General features: G+C 39.1%; 1 protein-coding gene across 1 annotated transcript in view; it reads left to right on the plus strand.

Annotated features, from left to right (window-relative positions):
- Positions 1-1,255: 1,255 nt before the first annotated feature.
- LOC149813926 (protein VASCULAR ASSOCIATED DEATH 1, chloroplastic-like) overlaps positions 1,256-24,340 on the plus strand; it is a 65,002-nt gene continuing 41,917 nt past the window's right edge. Inside the window, exon 1 of the mRNA XM_089990778.1 lies at positions 1,256-1,522. Coding sequence (XP_089846904.1) covers positions 1,292-1,522 — 231 coding nt within the window. The 5' untranslated portion in view covers positions 1,256-1,291. The remainder of the gene's footprint in view (positions 1,523-24,340) is intronic.

Here is a 24,340-nt window from a genome sequence, read left to right on the forward strand (position 1 = left end):
TTTCTTTTTTGGTTCATATCGCCGACCCCAATTGTTTTGGGATGAAGGCGTAGTTGTTGTTGTATTGTTCAGCATGATTGATTTACTATCAACCAACACTTGGATCATGAATTTTGGATAAAAAAATGGTATTTGGAGTCTCAAAAATTTATAAAAATTAAACCTCATTGATTTTGAAACTTATAAAAACCTATCTATGCATAGGAATCAAATTCCAAGAACTGATTCATATAAAAACAAGCGTATAGATCACATCTGTATGGTCAAAATTAAAAAAATACCAAAAATCCAATATAACGTCTATTGGAGAGGTTTGGGAGGGTTTTCCATTGTATATATATATATATATATATATATATATATATATATATATATATATATATATATATATATATATATATATATATATATAAAGACTACCCTAAATTCGTTTATACAAACAGTAGTTTATACAAAATTCGTTTTTGGAGAAAACAGTAGTTTGTAGTGCAAGCTTTTTCATTCTCCAAAAACGATTTTTTATTAAAAAGTAAACTTTGGAGCTTTTGTGTAATTAGTTGTGATGTATTGTCATTTCTTTAATACATCATGAAAAATGTGATGTTAAATGGAAACGCTTTTGAAGTTTTTTGTTTAATTTTATTTTATATTTATATATCTGCAAATTTTATATACATTGTATATTTCAAGAGCTGCAACTTGCAATGTCTCCACCAACGGGTTGGGTTAGGGTTGACTCGGACTCACCCATATAACTAATAACCGGGTAGAATCTCAAACACAAACCTAAATAATTTTAGAAATTTATTTTTATTAAAATATACAAAATACTGGGTTCGAGTTGAGTACTCAGCAAAAAGCAGGATCTGGTCGAGTACTCGGCAAAAATCATGATCCAAACCCAGCCTGCATATTGCTCATGTCCGGTTCTAGTCGACCAGAATACTGCTCGGGTCGTTACTTTCCATGTCCGTACCCGAGAATTGAGATTCGGATCGGATCTGGTACCCGATACATACCGGACCCGTTGACAGCCCAACATCCCAACTCGCCGTGGTGGTGCTGGTTAGACATCGGCGTTTGGACGGTTGGACGCTAACGTATACGGTTGATTCATTTCCCAAAGTGTCCACTTATTACAGCTTGCGCACATATCAGACGGGTTGGTAATCATGTAAAAAAACCGAAATATCAAGGGCACAACTTGCCAACCTATAAAACAAAAGAAGGATGAATCTTCCTCCCTTACCGAACTATCCAGTCTAGTTCTATTTCCAAGAGAGAGAGAGAGATGGCGGTGGCTTCTCCGATAAGGGTGAACGGCGTAGCGGAATCGGAGAGCTTTTTATCTTCTGGTTCGCCGGAAATATCTCCTATGCCGGTTTCCGGTGGCGCTCCGGCCGACACCGACGCTTCGTCGGTGGCATCGTCGTCTGTCGCCGGAGATATCGGAGACAACGGAGAACCCCGCAGAGCATCCGATCAACCTGTGCAGGTCCTTAAGGAAGCGGAAGTTGTTCCGGTGAGCGTCCCTTTTCTCGACCATTTAATTTTGGATTTCCTTTCAAGTTTCCCCTCTTTTTCTGGTTCTGGACTTTCGAGGAGATTTTGAGTACTGAATTCAAATGAGCGTGAAGTTTTTGGGAATTCGGAGTGTAATTTTTCCGTTATTCTGATTAACTGCTTGAATTTGTAGTATTGTAGTTTTGGGGTCTATTTAAGGTTGTCTTGATAGTGATTTTAGGGTTTTTCTGGATATATCTAGAATTAACAAAGAAGAGTTTCATATAATTCGGTGTTGTTATTTGTTTTCTTCGTCGTTAGTTAGGTTTTGAGACAACATTTTCCTTTTTTTGCCATTTCCTTTTTCCTGGGATTTGGAATCACCTTCATAAGCTCCACGGATGGTTCCTCAGTGATTTGCAAAGCTTGATTGGTAGCCAACATGGCATTCTATCTTGTGAGCGTAAGATCTTATAACCCTTGAACCAGGGGCGGAGCCAGGAATCTAAACTAGCGTAGGCACAAACATACAGTAAAAAGAACAGGTGGAAGAAAGTCACGTATATTGTTACATCATACAATGTGATTGTCTGCACTATGATATTCATATGCACCTTAAGATTTACCTATTGCATGGACACCGATTCACATAGATCAAGGAAATGATCACATAAGAATACTTCTCAAATTATAAACTTAAAAAAAGAATTCTATCTTTAATATTTCTCCCTATCAGTAGGCCAGTAACTAAAAAGGCGGCAAAACTCAAACTGCTAGTGGAAATATTCCTTGCTCACATGCATCTTGGTATAGAAACAAGAAAGTTTTTTTCATCAGCGACACTTCCTCAAATTCATTCTCATCCATTATCAGTCTTTTTGTGCTCAAGATACAACTTGATCCCCATATTATAACAGCATTTTTTAATCTCTTGATTTCCTCCTGCAATTGGGATACAATTAATTAAAAGTCCCAGTTTTTACATGTTAGGTCAATTCCTCAAGAGAGAAGCTCAGGCAATTGACCAAAATTGCAAAAAATCTCTGAATCATCAAAGTGACAGTTCCTAAGCTGTATTAGGCTCTCATTTTTATGTATAATAAAATGTCCCATTTATTCATGTTTTGCGTTGCACTAATAGACCACAATACTTGGCTATTTGTCATCTTGTGTTGAGATTAATAAATTGTTAACTTAGTTGAGATTCCTATTCAAATGAGAGAAAAACAAAACTCACCGAGCTCAAAGGTCCTTCTCACAAAGTTTTCATATGCTTTCTTTCTCTTTCCCCAAAAGGCATTCTATTGAGCCCATGAAAAACACAACAATTATTCTTCTCATCAACATAAGGCAGCCTGACACTCAACAAGCTTGGAGTCTCCATTAAACTTAATCATGACATGTATCCTTTCCATCCTAAGTGAGAATGTCAGTGTCCCAAAATTCCCAATCCATTCTCTTCTCTACAACAATTAAGAAACTAACTACAACCGTGACCAAATAACAGACTAAGTAGTGAAAGTCAATTAACCACAAAAAAGAAAACAAAAAAAAAGGAAAACCCTATCAGATTTCGTATGTGTGTGTGGTTCAGTTTGCACAGGAAACTAAAGAGAGAGAGAGAGGGAGATTCACAATGGCTGGGGTGGCGCACAATGGCTCGACCTCCAAGAAGCTTTATAAAAAGAACATATATACAATGAGTCTTCTAATTTCAGAAGTATTACAAGAATGCCATTAATGAAACTGTATTGTGCATGTGTTTCATTTAACGTGCGTATGGATCTGGATTCAGATCCATACACATACTATATTTTAACACCCTCCCTCAAGTTGTACGTGATTTTGGAGCATGTATAACTTGCTCTTCAATAGCCAAAATTGACGTCCTGTTAACCCCTTGGTAAATAGGTCTGCCACTTGATCTTCTGTTCGAATATGACGTAGTTCCATCTGCTTCTTCTCGACTTTATGCCGTATAAAATGTTGATCAATCTTAATGTGCTTCATTCTGCTATGCTGGATAGGATTACATGCAATGTTTATTGCGCTTTGATTGTCACATAGAAGAAATGATCGAATAATTGTCTCCCCAAGATCACTCAATAAGTGTCTAATCCATGTAGCTTCTGCCGTGCCTACAACCATCGACCTGTATTCAGCCTCTGTACTCGATCGTGCCACTGCCTTTTGTTTTCTGCTGCTCCAGGACACTAAATTGTGTCCAATATATATACAATATCCAGAGACAGATCGTCTCTCATCTGGATCCCCTGCCCAATTTGCGTCTGTATAAGTGATGAGTTTATGTCCTCTATGCAGATTATCGTTCTTGCGATAAACAAGTCCGTCTCTTATAGTTCCTTTTAAATAGCGTAGAATGCGCTTCACAGCTTCCATATGACCCTCCATTGGAGCATGCATAAACTGGGATACCTGATTGACAGCATAAACTATATCAGGTCTGGTAAAGGTCAAATACTGTAACATCCCCACGAGACTTCTATACGTTGTAGGGTTGACACAAAGATGACCATTTTCAGAGCTCAGCCTTTGATGTAATACACTAGGAGTGCTGACTGGTTTGCAATTCGTCATCCCAGCTCTTTCTAGAAGGTCAAGAGTGTATTTTTGTTGCATGAGTGTCAATGTGTCTTGTTGTCTGTCAACTTCCACACCAAGAAAGTACCTCAACTCCCCTAAATCTTTCATCTTGAAAGTTTTCATTAAAAACTGCTTCACGTCTTGTACATGATTATCTGAGCTCCAGTGATCACAATGTCATCAACATATATAAGAAGTATAACAATGTCTGCCTTTTGGTAAATAAAGAGTGAGTGATCCACAGAGCATCTTCTAAAACCATAACTTTGAATTTGCATAGAGAAACTTTCAAACCAAGAACGGGACGCCTGTTTCAACCCATATAGAGATTTCCTTAGTTTGCATACCCAGACAGTAGGATCCTTCTCGGCATAACCAGGAGGTTGCTCCATATACACTTCTTCCTTTAAAGTTCCATGCAAAAATGCATTTTTAACATCCATCTGGCTAAGGCTCCATCCTCGATCGACTGCTAGGGATATGATGACACGAATAATACCCATTTTGACTACTGGACTAAAAGTTTCATCGTAGTCTTCACCATATTGTTGTGTGAATCCCCGAGCAACAAGTCGCGCCTTATATCTGTCAATACTTTCTTCAGGCTTATACTTTGTTTTATAAACCCATTCTGAGCCAACTACATTCTTTCCTTCTGGCCGAGGTACTATTTCCCAAGTCTGGCATTCATGAAGTGCTTCCATTTCTTCATTCATAGCTTCAGTCCAATGACAGGATTGAAGAGCTTGATTAAAACAAGTGGGTTCATCCTGTTTTGTGAGCTGAGACATAAACAACTGGAAATCAAGGGAAAAGGTTTCATAACTCACCCATCGTTGAATAGGATGCCTAATGCGTGCCGGCCTTTGAGCCGGATCATTGGCGATGCTTTCCACATTCCTCGGCTCTGTATTTTTGTCCCGTCTAGTGTATATCTGTCCAGAGAAGCGTTCTACTGGGGGTGGCTCAATTGGAGATAATTCAACATTCATCTGTGAGTCATTCAACTCCCTACTCAAGCCGAAGGAAGGACAATTTGTCTAACATGTTTCTTCTGTATTAGCAAAAAGATCTGCGCTCATCCATGGATCATATACCTCTAATTCTCGAGATGGCAACGCTGCAGAGTCATTGACCTGAAAATTGTGTTCATCAAAAACAACATTTCTGGAGGTCCTAATACGTTTTGTAGTAGGGTCATAGCATCGATAACCTTTGTATTCATCCGCATACCAACAAATCTGCACTTGACGACCTTGTCCTGAAACTTATTTCGCAGAGATGAATCAATATGTACATAACATACACAACCAAAAACTCGCAACTCATCATAAGAGGGATGTTGCCCAAATAAAATATAATAGGGAGATTTCCGATCCAGAAGTGCCATAGGAAGACGATTTATGATATGAATAGATGTGTGAAAAACTTCTGTCCAGATACTAACGGGCACATTGCTATCATGTATCATGCTCATCGCACTCTCGACAATATGCCTGTGTTTCCTCTCCGCAACCCCATTTTGTTGAGGAACCCCATTTTGTTGAGGAGTATGAGGGCAAGAAACCTGTCGACTTATTCCTTTATCCCGAAGAAAGGCAATAAACTCGTTCGATGAATACTCTCCTCCACCATCACATTATAAATGCACAATATCACAAGCAAACTTTGTTTTGACCATCGAATGGAATTCCCGAAATATTTGGAAAACTTCATGCTTGTGTTTCAATAAATATATCCAAGTATAATGGGAATAAGAATCAATAAAGACAACATAGTAACGACTGCCAGAAAGAGAAGGAATAGGTGTGGGTCCCTAAACATCGGAACAAATAATCTCAAATGGCTTTGAAGCCCTTTTATTTATAATATGAAACGGAAGAACATGGCTTTTGCAGAGTTCGGATGAAGAACATTTATTATTATTATCAAAAAATGAACATAAACTAGACTCTGGAAGAAGGCCATCAGATACAAGATTTTCAACGAAACCCCGACTACAATGTCCCAAACGACTATGCCAAATATCTGGCTTATTACAATAAGATGAATTAAAAACTTCCAATGAAGGGAAAAACAAAGACTCTGAAGGCGAAAACATTGAAGAATGCTTGGACGACTTCAACTGGAGGGCTGGGACTGAAGGCGAAGACACTGAAGAAATCTCCTTGAAGACGTACATGTTTCCTTGTCGCTCCCCCTTAGCGAACGTCTCCTTCGTTCGTAGATCCTTAACATAAACAGAAGAGGGAATAAATTCGACGGAAGAATTCATGTCGTCAACAAGTTTAGCTACAGAAACGATGTTTTTTTTAATATTAGGAGCAAGAAGGACATTAAACAAGTGAAGTGAAGACTATGACATAGGGATATGTGCACTGTCAGTATGACTAATGGAGTGATAAGTTCCATCTCCCGTAACTATACTACCTTTTTCAAAATAAGGCAATAAGTGAGATAACTTACCCGCATTACCCGTAACATGTGTGGCAACACCTGAATCAACATACCACTCGCCTTGTTCATTTTGCTTGATCGTCATCTGTGATAATGCTGATAACAAAAGTTGTTGCACATCTGTGGATGGCGCTTTCGTGTCCACAGTAGTAGCTAATTTATTCTCAATTTTGTTTATTTTTCCTCTATTCTGTAGATTAAACCAACAATCAACTTTCACATGTCCTCTTTTGTTACATAAGAAACAAGTGGGCACTCTCCTTTGATTCCCTGTATTAAAAGCCCCTGAAATATTAGGTGTAGGCAAGATACCACGTCCTCCCTGCCCAAAACGTCCGCGGCCTCTGCCTCCTTGATGCCCTCCATTCCCTCGTCCAAAACCTACATATGTGTCCATGGCCAAAACTGAATGAGAACGAGCTGATTCATTTCCTTCTGCCCTTTGTTTCATAATCATCTCATGCTGGAGAAGTTTCGCTTGAAGGTCGTCAAAGGTGGGCAAGTGAGGAAGGCATGATAAAGCTGTGGTAAACATGTCAAAATCAGGACCCAATCCATTGAGAAGTTGTTGAACCTTATCTTTATCTGCAATAGCACTTCCAATAACCGCCAATTGGTCAGTAATACTCTTCAAGCGGCCTATGTATTCCATGACTGTCATGGAGCCTTTTTTTAAACTTTGAAATTCATTTTTTAAGTACATAACTCAGGCTTCTGATATCTGAGAGTATGTCTGAGACATCTTACTCCACAGATCCGCCGCAGTGCAATCATCTGAAAGAGTAACCAATACTTCTTGAGAGAGTGTTGACGTAATATAAGCAACCAAAGACTGATCCCGCTTCCTCCAAGCTGTATACTCTGGATTCTTAATAGAAATGGTAATTGTGTCACCCTTCTCATCCTTGGTTTCCTGCAAAATAAGCCGTGGTGGTATAGGAACTAAACATCCAGATGTTCATCGAGATCCTGACTCCGTATAAAAGGAAGGATTTGCCTCTTCCAGGTCAAAAAATTAGAATGAGTAAGTTTTTTTGTAACGAGCTGACTCAAGAAATTTGCAGAGGGACCAGATGACGAGGAGTAATCCATATCAATGGGACAATGAATAAGCAAACAAAACGAATGGAAAGAAACAAACAGGTTGGAGATCACTTAATCAATCAGTAGAACTTCAACAAGGCATGTACTTGTGCTACCAATATCTTGAAAGAAAATTTCTTTTTTTGTTTTGATTTGCAGATTCAGAATCGAGATTGTAAACTGTTATAATCTGCCTATAGGCGTTGCACAGGGAACATTAAAATAGCAATAAAGGAAAGGAAAAATTTCTGGAATCAAAGAGATTGTTTGCAATCAAAGAGGAGACTGCAATCAAAGAGGAATCAAACAGACTGCAATCAGAGAGGAGAACACTTAGAAATGATGGCTGCAATGTGGATGCAGTCGTTGATGTCGAGGAAAGAGTGACAGACGTTAAGAAGATAGACAGATGATGAACGAGGATCAAGAAAGAAAAAATGAGTAGCAGAAGTTTACGAACCTGTTTAGTTCTGGGACCAAGACGAAGATGGGATTTCAATGTGGTTGCAGTCGTTGATGTCGAGGAAAGAGTGACAGACGTTAAGAAGATAGACAGATGATGAACGAGAATCAAGAAAGAAAAAAAATGAGTACTAGAAGTTTACGAACCTGTTTAGTTCTGGGACCGAGACGAAGATGGGATTGCCTCAATCAGAAAAAGAACGATGATGATAAAAGAACTAGTAGAAAAGAACGAGTTGCATAGAAGGGGTGGAGAGGAGAATAAAGAAGGGGAAAGATGAACCAAAACCTGTTTCTTCAGATCTCGCTGAACATGCCTCTGATAGGATTCTGCAACCACAGCTTTGATACCATATCAGATTTCGTATGTGTGTGTGGTTCAGCTTGCACAGGAAACTAGAGAGAGAGAGAGGGAGATGCACAATGGCTAGGGTGGCGCACAATGGCTAGGGTGGCGCACAATGGCTCGACCTCCAAGCCCTAAGCTTTATAAAAAGAGCAGATATACAATGAGTCTTTTAATTTCAAAAGTATTACAAGAATGTCATTAATGAAACTGTATTGTGCATGTGTTTCATTTAACGTGCGTATGGATTTGGATTCAGATCCATACTCATACTATATTTTAACAACCCCAACCTGTTCTCTTTGAAATAAGTCGATATATAACAGACTTCCCTCCAATAGTAACCCCGTACACATAGACCTAACCCTATCATCACCTTTAGAAACATCTAACACAACAATACAAGCAGTAATTAACAACACCCACAACCCACAACCCACAACCCACAACCCGATTAAACCCAAAATAACATGAATTACATTCATGGGAGGCACAAAAAATTCCTCCTCAATGAACTTTAAAAGAATCAAAACAACTTTATCTGAGAAAAAACTGCACTCATCACAAACAAATGATTAAGATTTAACCTTTGAGAGAGAGAGAGGGTCAGGGATGGCCCATGCTTAAAACCATCGGGTTTGAGTGGTGCCCACCCTAACCCAACCTTTTATAGAGTCAGGGTGGGCACTGCCACCCTAACCTGACATTTTACAGGGTCATAGTGGGCACTGCCCACCTTGAACCTGTGAAGCCGACCCTTGGAAGTTGTGTCCTGCACAATAAACATACATGAGAGAAAGAGGATAAGAGAAACAACCTTGAAAATTGAATTGGCGTCTCAAACCCAACCTAGAATGACATCATGTCTTTTATATGAGGGTCAAACTGATTACAATATTTCCCTTTAGTAAAAATAAATAAATACAAGTGTACATATATGATAGAACCAGTTCATAGCATATCGGCGACAAATGTAGCCTTAACTGCTGAAGAAAAACATGTGTTTTATTTCAAAATAAATAACGAGCTGGATATATGCTGATGCAGACTCAATAACATGTGTTTAATCCATGCAACTTCTGTAGTAACCATGGTTGCCAGTCGAGGAAGCGAACATGAAGCGACCTAGGAAGCGAGGGGGAAGCGAAAAAGAGGAAAAAATACAAATAAAAAAAAATGAAAAAATGAAAAAGGCGCTTCAGGAAAGTGCGCTTCCCCACATGCCTAGGCGCTTCTGGTAACTCTGGTAGTAACTACTGCCATAGCTCGATATTTTGATTCTGTACTTGAACGGGCCACAATCTTTTGCTTCCTACTGGCCCACTAGGTGAGAACCCAGATAAACCCCGTAACCGGTGATAGACCGTCTCATAAGAGGATCATGAGCCCAATCAACATTGGAATATGCAATGACTTTAATGGAGACTTGGGTGCTCATCAAAACAAGTCTAACATATGCAAGACTATATGAAAGTGTACCTTTAATGTATCAGAGATTTTTTTTTCACAGCCTCCATATGCTTCACCTGAGGTTTATGCATAAACTGTTACTTGATTCACTGAAAAGGCCAAGTCTAGGCGAGTAAAAGTCAAGTACTGCAAGGCTCCAACAAAGTTGCGATACTTTTCTAGCTCAGGGAAGTCATCATCATCAGAAGAAGCACTGCCTAATTGAGTGTGAATAGCCATAGGAGTATGCACAAGTTTGCACTACAACATCCCACTAAGTTAGAGAATATCTCGAGCATACTTGTGCTGCGATAAGATGAAACAATCTCGTTGTTGATCCACCTGCACTTCAAGAAAGAACTGAAGAGGTCCCAAATCCTTTATGTGAAACTGGCCATGGAGAATGGATTTCAACTGCTCGATTTTGGCACCATTATTGCTAGTAATAATTATATCGTTCACATAAGCCAAGACGATAGTAACATCAAATTTGTCACAGTGCACAAATAGAGAATAATCACAATGACTTCGCTCAAACCCAAGAGATCGCACTACAATGCGGAATGTATTGAACCATGCTTGCAAAGCTTGTTTAAGTCCATATATAGCTTTTTTTAATTTAAGCACAGTGGGCCGAGTGTCATGAAGAAAAACATTTTTAACATCCAATTGGAATAAATCCCATCTATTGGATACAACTAGAGATAAAACAATTCGATTTGTTCCTATCCGAATAACTGGGCTGAATGTTTCATGAAAATCCAGCTCATGTTCCTGAGTATAGCCCTTCACTACTAACCTGACTTTAAAGCGTTTAATGCTGCCATCAGATTTCCGTTTAATCTTATACACCCAGCGACATCCAACTACATTCTTATATGTAGGTCTGGGAACTATTTTCCATATGCTGCATTCATGTAGAGCTGCAATCTCCTTATTTATATCATCTGTCCAACGTGGATTTTGGCTGACTTCAGCAAAAGACCTCAACTCTTGAGCAATATCGAGAACAATAGCATATACCTGAAAATCCAAAGAAAAACTTCATAATTGTCTAACTCTGCTGGACATGCAAGTGGAAGAACCCTGTGGCTGACCTGGATCATCACTGGTGATTGGACAGGTGGCTGAATTATGTCACGATTAGAGCCTTGATTAATCTGAACCGTATCATTTCTGGAGTCACGTGAAGCCTGATCAGTAGAAGGTTCTGTTTGCTGATCCATTGATTCACTACGCATGACAGCAATTCCATTATGTGTGACAGGCTGCATCTTTTTTCTTCTGATGTACATGCTTTTGAAGAACTGCAAAGATGGCTGCACGGTTGGCTAAACATTATTAGCTAAAGGTATACCTGCTGAACTTGGTAATTCAGTTGCGACTGTGTTACTTTTAGCACGGTGCATTTTCTGTGTCGATGGCCAGAAGGATTTAAGAAGGTGTTGTTAGATGTCGATAATTGTAGCCTTGAGAGATAGCTTGTTTCTCAACGTACCATCAATGTGAACAAAACACCGACATCCATATGCCCACAACCAAGAATAATCAGGATGCGTTCTATACAACAAAAAGTAAGAAGACTCTCCTCCTGGATAGAGGCATCCTATTTATCAAGTAAACTGTCGTATGAAATGCCTCTGTCCACAAACCAATCTTGAGATTAGCATCATACATCATTGTTAGGGCTATTTCCACAATATGACATTGTTTACATTCAACAACTTCGTTTTGTTGGGAAGTTTTAGGACAACTCAACTCACGCTGAATTTTATTATGGTGTAAAAATTGTGTGAATTGGTTAGATATGTATTGACCACCACCATCACTCCGTAAGGCTAAATTTTTTCAAGAAAATTGAGTTTTGACATACGATTTGAATCTAAAAAAAACAAGAACTTGGTCATTGGATTTTAAAAAGTATGTCTTGGTGAAATGAGTAAAATCATCTTCAAAGATCACATAGTATTTTGATTTAGACAAAGACACAGCAAGGGGAGGACCCCAAACATCAGAGTGAATAAGTTCAAATGAAAAAGTTCTTTTATTGGACTTGGAAAGAGGAAGTTCATGACTTACGAATACGACAACCAACACAAGAAGAAAAAGATTTTTTTCTTTTGACATCAATCAAACCTTTATTATATAAAATATCAAGACAACTTGAATTGCAACGACCTAATCTATGATGCCAAACATCAACTTCTTGGCGAACTCCTAGACTTGATGATGATGCAAACAACGAATGCTTGACTAACAATGAAAAATACTCTGGAGCTTCATTCAGGACATATAGGTTTTCACATCTTCTTCCCTCAATGAGCGTCTGATTTGTGTGAATTCTCTTAAAAAGAAATAGAAGACGGAGAAAAATAGACACAAGGATTAGTATCATGACAAAGTTGGAAAACAAAAATAAGATTTTTTTTGAATATTAGGAACAAGGTATTAGACAAGGAAATGGGCCCTTTACTGGTAGGAAAAATAGTTGTGCCTATATGAGTAATATAGTGGTGTTTCCCATCTCTCGTGATTACACTTCTATTACCACGATAAGGTTCAACATAAGAGAGTTTACCTGAATTTCCTGTAACATGATGTACTAGCCCCCGAGTCCATGAACCAGCCTTGAGACGAAGTTGTCGGATAATGTCCTGAGGGTGCATTCTCGATGTCGATGAAGAATGCATGTTTACTGTAAATTGGTACAGTAGAAGACTAAGAGATGAGAGAGAGAAAAGGGAGAGAGAGGAAGATACGTTCTCACTATTGAATTAGGTCTAATCTCCCTGTTTAAGTAGAGATTAGCCAAAAGAATAAAATTACATTTAGGTCCCTTGTTATTTATAAAATATAAAAACAACCTTAAGCATAGATAAAACTCTAAAGTAGTCTACTTATCTTAACACTCCCCCTCAAGCTGGAGCATAGATATCAATCATGCTCAGCTTGCCGCAACATTTTGAGAAACCGGGCCTGGCAAGAGGCTTTGTAAAAATATTTGCAACTTGTTCCTCAGAGATTACATGCTTGGTAGAGATATGTCCAGCTTGAACCATATCTCGTATGTAGTGACAGTCAACTTCAATATGTTTTGTCCTCTCATGAAATACTGGATTATTGGCTATATATGTGGCTGCCTTGTTATCACACATCATCACCATAGGAGATGAAACCTTCACTTGAAGATCGGTCAACACTCTTCGAACCCACATTAATTCAGCTGCTGTTTGGGCCATAGCTCTATATTCTGATTCAACACTTGACCTAGCAACCACGGTTTGCTTATTGCTTCTCCAGGAGATTAAGTTACCTCCCACAAATACACAGAATCCTGTGGTAGATTTCCTATCCTCTACAGACCCAGCATAATCAGCATCAGAGTAAGCAACTACCTCCAAAGTGCCTCCTTTCTTGAATAACAGCCCTTTTCCAGGAGTGGATTTTAAGTACCTGAGTATCATCATTGTAGCATTCCAGTGTACCTCAGTCGGTTTGTCCATGAATTCGCTAACATTGCTTACAACCAGAGCAATATCAGGTCTAGTCACTGTCACATATAGTAACTTCCATACCAATGAGCGATAGCTCTTGCTATCAACAAGTTTTGACCCCTCATCCAACAAATGAACTTTGTTATCCATGGGAATATTTGCTGGTTTAACTCCCAACATTCCTGTCTCTTTTAGTAAATCAAGAACATACTTCCGTTGAGACAAAACCACACCCTCACTGCCCCTGACCACTTCTATGCCTAAAAAGTATCTAAGAGAACCAAGGTCTTTTGTAACAAAATGTTTTTGAAGATGAGCCTTCGTAGCTGCAATATCGTTCATGTTATCTCTTGTAAGGATGATGTCATCCACATATACCACCATAACTACTATGCCTGAGTTAGTTTTCTTAATAAATAATGTGTGATCTGACGCTGATCTATTAAAACTAAACTTTGACATCACCTCAAACAACTTTTGAAACCATGCCCGAGGACTTTGCTTTAAACCATATACCGCCTTTCTTAATCTACACACCTTCTGACACTCTCCCTCAACCTCGAACGCAGGAGGTTGTTGCATGTAGACTGTCTCAGACAAATCTCCATATAAGAATGCATTTTTCATATCTAGCTGACACAAACTCCATCCACGGTGAACAGCTACAAAAAGAACAAGACGAATGGTGCCCATTCGTGCTACTGGGGAAAAGGTCTCAAAGAAATCAACCCCATATGTCTGAGTATAGCCTTTTGCTACTAACCTACTCTTATACCTTTCAATTGAACTATATGAGTTATACTTAATGGTATATACCCATTTGCATCCAACAATGTCCACATCCCCTTGGGAATCAACGAGATCCCATGTCTGTTGAGACAGTAAAGCATCCATTTCATCTTGCATAGCCTGCTTCCATCGGTTATCGAGAACTGCCTTTTGATAACTCATAGGAATAGTTTCAGCAGATAAGGCTGAAATAAATGCTTTCATCTGATTACCGAGTCTGGCATCTGACACAAACTTAGACATAAGGTACATTGTCGTGTCCCCTTCCGCAGAGCGATTGACCTGTCATCATCAACATGAATGTCATTGCTATCAGAAGTACTTACCTCAGGAAAAGAAGAAGATGGAGGCACCAGAGGAGGTGGAGCTCTACGCACATACACCAATAGAGGATTGTGAAATCATGAGGTAGGTGGAGTTGGATTCGGTAATGAGGGCACTGATTCCAAAGGAAAAGGAGGAACAGGAAGTGAAAAAGAGTCATCTTGATCAGCTTGCAGCCCAGCACCAGTACTAGAATAGTATGGAAGGGACTCCAAGAAAGATACATCCACACTAACATACTCCCGACGAGAGATCAGATCATGACATCGATACCCCTTTTGGTTTTTTGGATAGCCTATAAATATACACTTAGTGGCTTGAGTTGCTAACTTATCACGGTCAGGTCCGAGTCCGTGCACAAAGCAAACACTCCCAAATACCTTGGGCAAAAGAGGAAAGAGAGGTGCAATCGGATACATGATTTGTAAAGGAATTTGGTCTTCCACAGATGATGAAGGCATGCGGTTGATCAAATAGCAGGCCGTGGTAACTGCATCACCCCAATATGAAGCAGGAACATTAGATTGAATCATAAGGGTGCATGCTACGTCAAGGAAATACCTGTGTTTTCATTCAGCCACCCCATTTTGTTGAGAAGTATAGGCACAGGAGGTTTGAGGTTGAATACCATGATCCCGATAACGTGCTGTGGTTTTAAACTCAAGAGCATTATCAGTGCGAATAATCTTAACAACCGACTCAAATTGAGTTTTTATTTCGATGACCAAAGATTTTAGAATGTTAGGAACTTCATATCTTTCTTTTATTAAGAACACCCAAAACAACTTAGAAAAATCATCGACAATAACAAGATAATAATGACATTGGGTCCTGGTAGGAATCTTACTAAGACCCCATACATCAACATGAAGAAGTTCAAAGACTTTTTGACTTGACTGACTCTGACTAAAGGGAAACGAACTCCTATGATGTCTGCTCAACTGACATGCTTCACACTAGAATGATGTAGTAAACAAAATTTGAGGAATGACACGACGAAGCTTCGGCAATGAAGGGTGTTCGAGACGACGATGCCACTGAACAGGACTCGAGGAATAATCGACTGCACCATAAATATTTTCCACTGGGTGATGTAGATAGTCAACTCCATTTTCTTCATAGCCTCCACCAATCTTCTTCCCCGTCAGCAAATCCTGAAAATGACAACACATAGGATCAAATATCACTCTACAATTCAGTTCTTTTGTAAGGCAACTAACTGAGAGTAAACTTTGAGGAAATGAAGGAGCATAAAGAACATTGTTCAACTGCAAGGAAGAGGATATAGGAACATTTCCCTGACCAATAACAGGGGAGAAACTCCCATCAGCTAATGAAACACTTCGATGTGCAGTAATAGCCTTTAACTCTGAAATTTTTTGAGAGTTTCCACATAGATGTCTAGATGCACCAGAGTCAATAATCTACTTACTATCATGAGGAGAAAGATGGTCTCCTGTTGAGAAGGCCACACCCGCTACAGGAGAAGAGGAACTTGAAGGACGATGAGCAACCAGTTCATCATATTCAGCACGACTAAGAGTGATTGAATCACTAGGAGAATTGGTTTTATTTTCTATCTCAAGTTTTGTAAAATTAGTTTTTGGAACATTTGACTTCAATGGAGGAAAGGTAGGCCGTCTATGTTTATCCCAGCAACGATCTTCTAAATGCCCTGGTTTTTTGCAATAGGTACAGTGAAGTTTGCCTCTACCTGCCAAACCTTTTCCACGACCTCTGTCTCTAACATTCAGAGTATTTTCTCGTCCATAACTAGATGGAACAGCTAAAGCAGATGACTGAGATGCAGGTTGAGATTATGGAAGAGAGATGACAAGTCTACTCAATCGATTGTATGCACCAGCAAGAGTAGGAACATCAGTCCCGGTCAACATTTGGACTTTAGTAACTGTGAACTCTGACGATAGGCCTGTGAGAAACCGAGCAACCATAGTCTGCTCTTGATGATCTTTTTGTTTTGAGCAACACAGAGGTCTGTGAGCATTAAGTCTTTCAAAGGCATCCTTAACAGAGGCATAGTACTGGGCCAAGGTCTGATCACCTTGCTGTAAATTATATATCTCCTGCTATTCATGATCCATGACATAACAATGTCATTATCTTCTTCCCAAGTATTATATTTTCCTGTTTTATCATTTGACTCAGATTCCAATAAAATATGTTTTCTACGATGTCCAGACACCGACATCATAAACATCCTGGACCACCTTGCATAGTTTGTTTCATTCAATTTCACGGAAGAACCATATGAGAAAGGATTGACGAAGGCTTTATATTTCCTAATAGCCTCATTCTTGTAATCAGATTTGGGAACTTCACCCATAATGATTAACAATAACTCAGAAATCACAACAAATGTTGCTGCTGCAATAGAAGTCCACGAAAAAAAAAAAAACTGTCGCAGTTTGAAAGTTAGATCGACTACAAAGAAAAAGGATCTACTCTCCAAATCCACTATGAAATCAGATCTGAGTTCTTCACTAAATAACGATCTGCTCCACAATACGCAGATCAACAACGGTGATTTGTCTTCACCACGACACCCAGATTTGTATCATATTTGAATCAAAAGAAAAACGAATACGATGCTCCACAATATGCAGGTCTACACTGCAAATCTGTATCAGATCTGGACAAAAAAAACTTGATAACAACGTCTGCACAACACCATAACATAGTCTGATACAATATGCAGTTCCATGCTGTCATTCCATCATCACAAAAACATAAACACAGATAACACCTGTCGCCCGCTTCACGACGTTTGCACAACACCCATACCTATATTCACCAGATCGCGTCGACCGAAAACCCATGGCTTCACCACGACTTTTAGATCTGATTACAAATCTGAGTCATGACTTTTGTCAGACTACAGATCTGTTATCAGATCTATACTCCCAAAAAAAACGAACACACCTTACCCGATTTTCTTCACACAATCCACCTTCACGCGATCTTGAAGTCACGCGATCCGATGACCTTCACGCAAGTTTTGGCGCAGAACCAGAAGTCACATTCCCAAGGACGTCCGCTCTAATACCATGTAAATTGGTATAATAAAAGACTAAGAGATGAGAGAGAGAAAAGGGAGAGAGAGGAAGAGACGTTCTCACTATTGAATTAGGTCTAATCTCCTGTTTAAGTAGAGATTAGCCAAAAAAATAAAATTACATTTAGGTCCCTTATTATTTATAAAATATAAAAAACAACCTTAAGCATAGATAAAACTCTAAAGTAGTCGACTTATCTTAACATTTACAACCCACAAATTCTCAGTAGGATTATGGTTCTGTTGAAGGTTAAGCAGTCCAAAACCTGCACTAAGGGCCTCTAGAGAACCAACAACTTAACGAGAGTACGCATTAGTGGGAGTTGTAATGAAATAGCTAAAGATTAAAAAACAATGCTACTAAGGGCTTTACAAGATCACGATCACAAAAGTGCATAAGCATAAACCATTGACACTAAAGGCTTACAAGATTTCAATCACAAGTTGCACAAGCACAAGTCCACTATATAACAAAACAATAACCAACAAGAGACAACAACACAAGCACTAAGTGCATATAACACATTAAGGAATAAATATAAAAACATAAAATATAAAAAATATTCATCTTTTGTTGAGCATAAATGCTTAAGAGAAGCATTAGTTACAAGAGAGGGATTCAACCCCTATTTATACACAAAGGGAGAGCATGAGACTCTATTGGAGAGCTCTAAGAAGAGTCGTTGGGAGCTCCCAACGCTCACAAATATGATCGTTGAGGAATCCTCAACGACTCTATGGTCTTTTGACCATAGAGCCTATGCTCTTTACAAAAAATACTTAAAATAAAAAGATAAAAAAATAAATAAGAGAAAACCTGTTCCTAATGAACAATATAGTTACATAAATAAAATGACAAAAACACCCCTAGAGGGTATTTACCTATATATATACAACTTAACAGAAGTTTGTATCAAATTTGTTGGAGCACGTGGAGGAGGATCAACCAAAGGTGGAGCAGCATCTGCTAGTGCCCGGAAACTAGGAGGAATGGGTACAATAGGTGGCCGATATGTCGGAACATACTGCGATAGCAGTTGGAACATGTGTGACCCTTCTTTTCACACATTTTACATTTTACATTTTACATTTTACATTCATTTGATTAAGAGAAGAAGGTGTAGGTAAGATAATTGTCCCACGTTCACCAAAGTTGCGCCAACGACCACGTCCTCTTCCTTGGGAAGAGTTAAAATTTTGGGCAGCAATCATGGCCTCATGATTCACCTTATCTATGCTGAACATTTCTTCATGCTCCAACAACATAGTTCTCAGTCTATCAAAAGGTGGATGCGACACAGTGCTGATATAGATAGTGGTAAACATATTGTACTCTGGTCCAAGCCCTCTAACTGTTTTCGTGCATATATCTTCATCTGACATGGGACCCTATGGCAGTAAGTTGATCCACAAGAGTCATGATTTTGTTGAGATATTCCACAATATGGGAATCACCCCTTTTTAAATCAACAAACTTCGCTTTTAGCTGGTATACCTTGAGAGTAGAAATCTCTACGTACCATTGATGTAAAATGTCCTACAACTCTTTTGCTGAAACTTCTGATGGAATATGTGTTAGAATGCTATGATCTCCAGGTTCACCTGTGCAAGAAAAGTGAAAGCACGATAATGAAAAGAGGTTGCAGAAAAACAACACGTTAAAGTGTTCTCATTGTATTAGGGTATGAGTATTTAACTAATACATACTTTTAGGGTACAAAAATACCCTTTAATAACAGATAGAATTACAACACTATGTTTGGATCTGGATCCGATCCAGTACAAAGGTCTAGTCTAATCACTTCTTTTCAGCCTCCCTCAAGTTGTGCATGGTCTTGAACCATGAACAACTTGCTTTTCAGAAACCAAAATTTGTCCTTTGTGAGCCCTTTGGTGAAAATATCCGCAACTTGCTCATCGGTTTACACAAACATAGGCTCAATCTCCTTTTCTTCAACCTTTTTCCTGACGAAATGTTGATCTATCTCAATATGCTTGGCTCGACTGTGATAGATGGGATTAAAAGACATACTAATGGCACTTTGATTATCACACAACAGAAGTGATCGAGCAATCAGTTCTCCCATCTCTGTTAGGAAATGTCTTATCCATGTAGCTTCAGCAGTGACAGCAGCCATCGATCTATATTCAGCCTCTGTACTCGATCTAGCAACTGCCTTTTGCTTTCTACTGCTCCAAGACACCATGTTTGACCCAATGAAACTACAATACCCAAATACTGACCGTCGTTCATCTGGGTCACCCGCCCAATCAACATCAACATAAATAATGATTTCATCGCCATTTTGATTTGATTCACTTTTCCTATACACCAGGCCATCACCAACTGTACCTTTTAGATACCGTAGTATTCGCTTAACTGCCTCCATGTGCAGTGTATGAGGTTCATGCATAAACTGAGTTACCTGATTAACCGATTACACGATATCAGGTCTAGTAAAAGTTAGGTATTGCAGCATGCCAACTATGCTGCGATACTTAGTGGGATCCTCATATAAATCTCCTTCTTTAAAACTCAGTTTCTGATGGATGATACTGGGAGTTGCTAATGGTTTACAATCTTTCATGCCTGCCCTAGTAAGAATATCCATGGTGTATTTGTGTTGAGTAAGAGTAAGGGTATCACATGTCTTATCAACTTCCACCTCGAGAAAATATCGCAGATCTCCCAGATCCTTCATTTTAAATCTCTGATTTAATAACTTTTTTACTTCCTCAATATGACCTCTGCAGTTCCCTGTGATAATAATATCATCTACGTATATCAATAGAAGAGTGGTAACATTTCGTTCATTGTGAATAAATAATGAGTGATCTAGAAGAGATCGAGAGAAACCGTGTTTCTGTATTTCTAGTGAAAAACTCTCGAACCATGACCGAGAAGCTTGTTTCAATCCATAGAGTGCTCTTTTCAACTTGCATACATACTTATTGGCATCTTGTTTTGCGTAACCAGTGGGTTGCTCCATATAAACTTTCTCTTTTAGGTCCCCATGTAAAAAGACATTTTTTACATCTAGTTGACTCAATGTCCATCCATGTTCAATGGCTAGACTCATGACAATACGAATGGTCCCCATCTTAAAAGTTTCATCAAAGTTCTGTCCTTGTTCTTGTGTGAACCCTTTAGCTACAAGTCTAGCTTTATACCTTTCAATGCTCCCATCTGGTTTATATTTTATCTTGTACACCCACTTCGATCCAACCACATTTCTATTTAGTGGTCTAGGCACAACTTCCCATGTGCCACATTCATGTAAGGCTTCCATTTCTTCATTCATCGCTTCGATCCATCCTCTGAAACTCGCAGCTTGATAGAATGTGAGAGACTCATCTTCTTTATTTATAGACATTAGGAACAGTTGAAAATCCAAAGAAAAATTTTTATAGCTTACCCACCTGTCAAGCGGATGTCGGGTCCGGGTGGATCTCCTGACGTCCAACATCTGTGGAGCGGAAGTAGAAGGACCAACATCGGTGCCAGGGATGGATGAGGGGCCTTTCTCACGCCGGGTGTAGACAATACCCTTCTACCTTACTGGCTCAAAGTTTTGTATAGTAACCTTTTCAGGTTGAGAGTCATCTGCTGATTCCCCACATACCTCTTCCTGGCTACAACCTGTAGGACAATCATCCCTGGTATTGGAGAAGAGTTCTGAATTTAACCATGGATAGTACACCTCAACACTGGGACTAGGAGTGGCAACATAAAGGTTTGAATTAGCAGGTGTATTGTCAAAATTCATCTCGTCAAACACGACATTTCTTGATATTTTGACACGTTTGCTTAATGGATCATAGCACCTATACCCCTTGTAGTCTTCAGCATATCCCAAGAACCTGCACTTTAAGGCTTTGTCCTGAAACTTATGTCTCAATGAACCATCAATGTGAACATAGCAAACCGAACCAAACACACGTAATTCATGATAGTCGGGATGAACGCCAAATAAAGAGAAGAATGGTGACTTATTTTCTAAAATAGTCATGGGCAATCGATTTATCACATAGTCTGTGGAGTGAAAAACTTCTGTCCATAGGGTGATAGGGAGATTACTTCCATGCATCATGCTCATTGCACTTTCGACAATATGTCGATGCTTCCTCTCAGCAATCCCATTTTGTTGAGGTGTATGTGGGCAAAACACTCTTCTCTTTATCCCATTATGCTGAAGGTAACTAACAAAATCATTAGAAGAGAATTCACCTCCTCCATCACATTGGAAATTTAGAATGTTTGTAGAGAAATGATTTCTGACAAAGGAGTGAAATTTTTGGAACAATCTAAAAACTTCTGATTCGTGTTTAATAAAAAATATCCAAGTATAGCGTGAATAGCTATCAATGAAAATAAGGTAATATTTACTGCCAGAAACAGAAGCAATTGGGGCAGGACCCCAGACATCAGAACATATGACCTCAAAGGGCATTGAAGCTCTCTTATTGATTGAATTGAAAGGCAAAACACGACTCTTACATAAGTGACAACTAGGACACTTTGTATCACTGGCTTCTGGACTCAGACTGGATTTAGGAATGAAATTATTCAAGACAAGTTTTTCAATAAAATGACGACCACAATGACCCAAACGACTATGCCAAAGAGTTGGCTTATTACATTCAGAAATGGCAAACACATAATCGGAAGAAACAAAAAATGGATGTTGATGACGCTTTAAGGATGAACAGGCAGAATGAACTGAGAATAAGGGATCTTCTTGGAAGACGTACATGTTGCCTCGTCTCTTTCCCTCAGCGAATGTCTCCCTCGTGCGAAAATCCTTGACATAAACAGAAGGAGTAAATTCAATTGAGACATTAACATCATCAACAAGTTTTGAGATAGAAACAATATTCTTTTGAATATTAGGAGCATGAATAACATTTGAAAGATTAAGAGAAGATTTGAACATGGGTATAATGGCATTTCCAATATGTGAGATAGAGTGATGAGAACCATCTCCTGTGACTATGCTATTTTTTCCAACATAAGGAGTAAGATTCAAGAGCTTACTCGCATCACCCGAAACGTGGGTCGCGGCTCCCGAGTCAACGTACCAAATATCTTTGTCATTTTGTTTCATGTTCAAGCCTGCCAATAGCAACTCCTTTACTTCTCCATCCCTCTTATCCTCTGTTTGTGGGGTTTTTCCCTTATTTTGAGGGTTGAACCAACAATTTGCTTTGATATGCCCTTTCTTATTGCATAGGAAGCAAGTAGGAATGGGCCTTTGTCCCTGTATATTGGGCGTTGGAAGTAAACCACGACCTCCAAAAGCATTCCTCTCTTGTCCTCCCCTTCCTCGAAAAGAATTTCCTCCTCTACCTCTACCATAAGTCAGTCCGGTGGCCAGCACATCCTGAGTCCCTGAATGCGTATGGGTGTCCTCAGAAAACCCTTTCAGGGTCATTTCATACTGCAGAAGTTTTGCACGAAGATCTTCAAATTTTGGAAGCTCTGGGAGACACAACAAGGACGTCACCAGAACATGATAGTCTGACCCCAATCCACTCAAGGTCTGTTGCACTTTGTCTTTATCACTGACGAGACATCCTACAATAGCCAGCTGATCTGTGATGCCTTTCATTTTATTCAAGTACTCCATAATAGACATCGAATCTTTCTTCAACATTTGAAATTCTCGCTTGAGAAAAATAATTCTCGCTTCAGAGATTTGCGAATATGTCTGAACTAGATTGTCCCATAGTTCCTTGGCTTAACAATCATCGGGAATGGCTACAAGAACTTCTTGTGAGAGTGTTGAGGAGATGTATGCCACTAATGCTTGATCTCTTTTCACCCAAGCAACATAATCTGGATTTTTGAGAAGAATAATAGATTGCGCCCCTTTATCGTCCTGCTTTTCCTGCGAAGTGAACTCTGGAGGGGGTGAGACTGATCCATCTAGATGACCAAAGAGATCTTGGCTCTTTATAAAAGGAACAATCTGTCTTTTCCAGGTCAAGAAATTTGAATTATTCAGCTTTTCAGAGACTAATTGACTAAGAAAGTTAGAGGAGAGGCCTGACTGTGGAAAAGTTGAGTCCATTGGAAGATATTGTGGGAAGAAAGATTTTTTTTTTTTTGGACAGATATATTGTATTCAGGTATGATCAGAAAGGAAAATTGATCAACTAATTGAATATCAACATTAACGCAGTTCCAGATTAAGTAGAAAGCTGAAACGAGAGTATGAATATTTCAAGATGAAGAATATTGCAGTCTGAGATAGCAGAAATATGAATTTCAGAGAGTATAATATTCAGATCGACACTAAAGAAAACTGACTATCAACAGGAAAAAGGTTCCAGATTAAGAAAGAGAAAAAAAAAGGAAAACATGAAAGACAGGAATACGAGTATTTCGAGATAACAATTATGCAAACTGAAAACTTCCAAACATTAATTTCAGCAAGCACAGGATTCTGGTCGACTGCCAGAAACGGATTGATGTCTCTTCACGTCGAGAGACTCACAAAAAGGACGTCAAGAGACCCAAAACGAGAACCCTTTGGTTTTCGAATAGGTTAACTGATTCTGAATCTCTAGAGATTCAGATCTGAAGAAGAGATAAGAAAAGGAAGACGTTGACGTTCTTACCAGATCTGCAAACAGAGAAGACGCTGAAATCTGGTTCTTACCAGATCTGCAAAACAAAGAAGAAAAGGGGGGAAGAAGACGCAGAAATCTGGTTCTTACCAGATCTGCAAACAGAGAATAAAAGAGGGAGAAGAT

This window comes from Nuphar pumila, chromosome 16, assembly GCF_984573655.1.
Source record: "Nuphar pumila chromosome 16, dmNupPumi1.hap1.1, whole genome shotgun sequence".
Classification (NCBI taxonomy): Eukaryota; Viridiplantae; Streptophyta; class Magnoliopsida; order Nymphaeales; family Nymphaeaceae; genus Nuphar; species Nuphar pumila.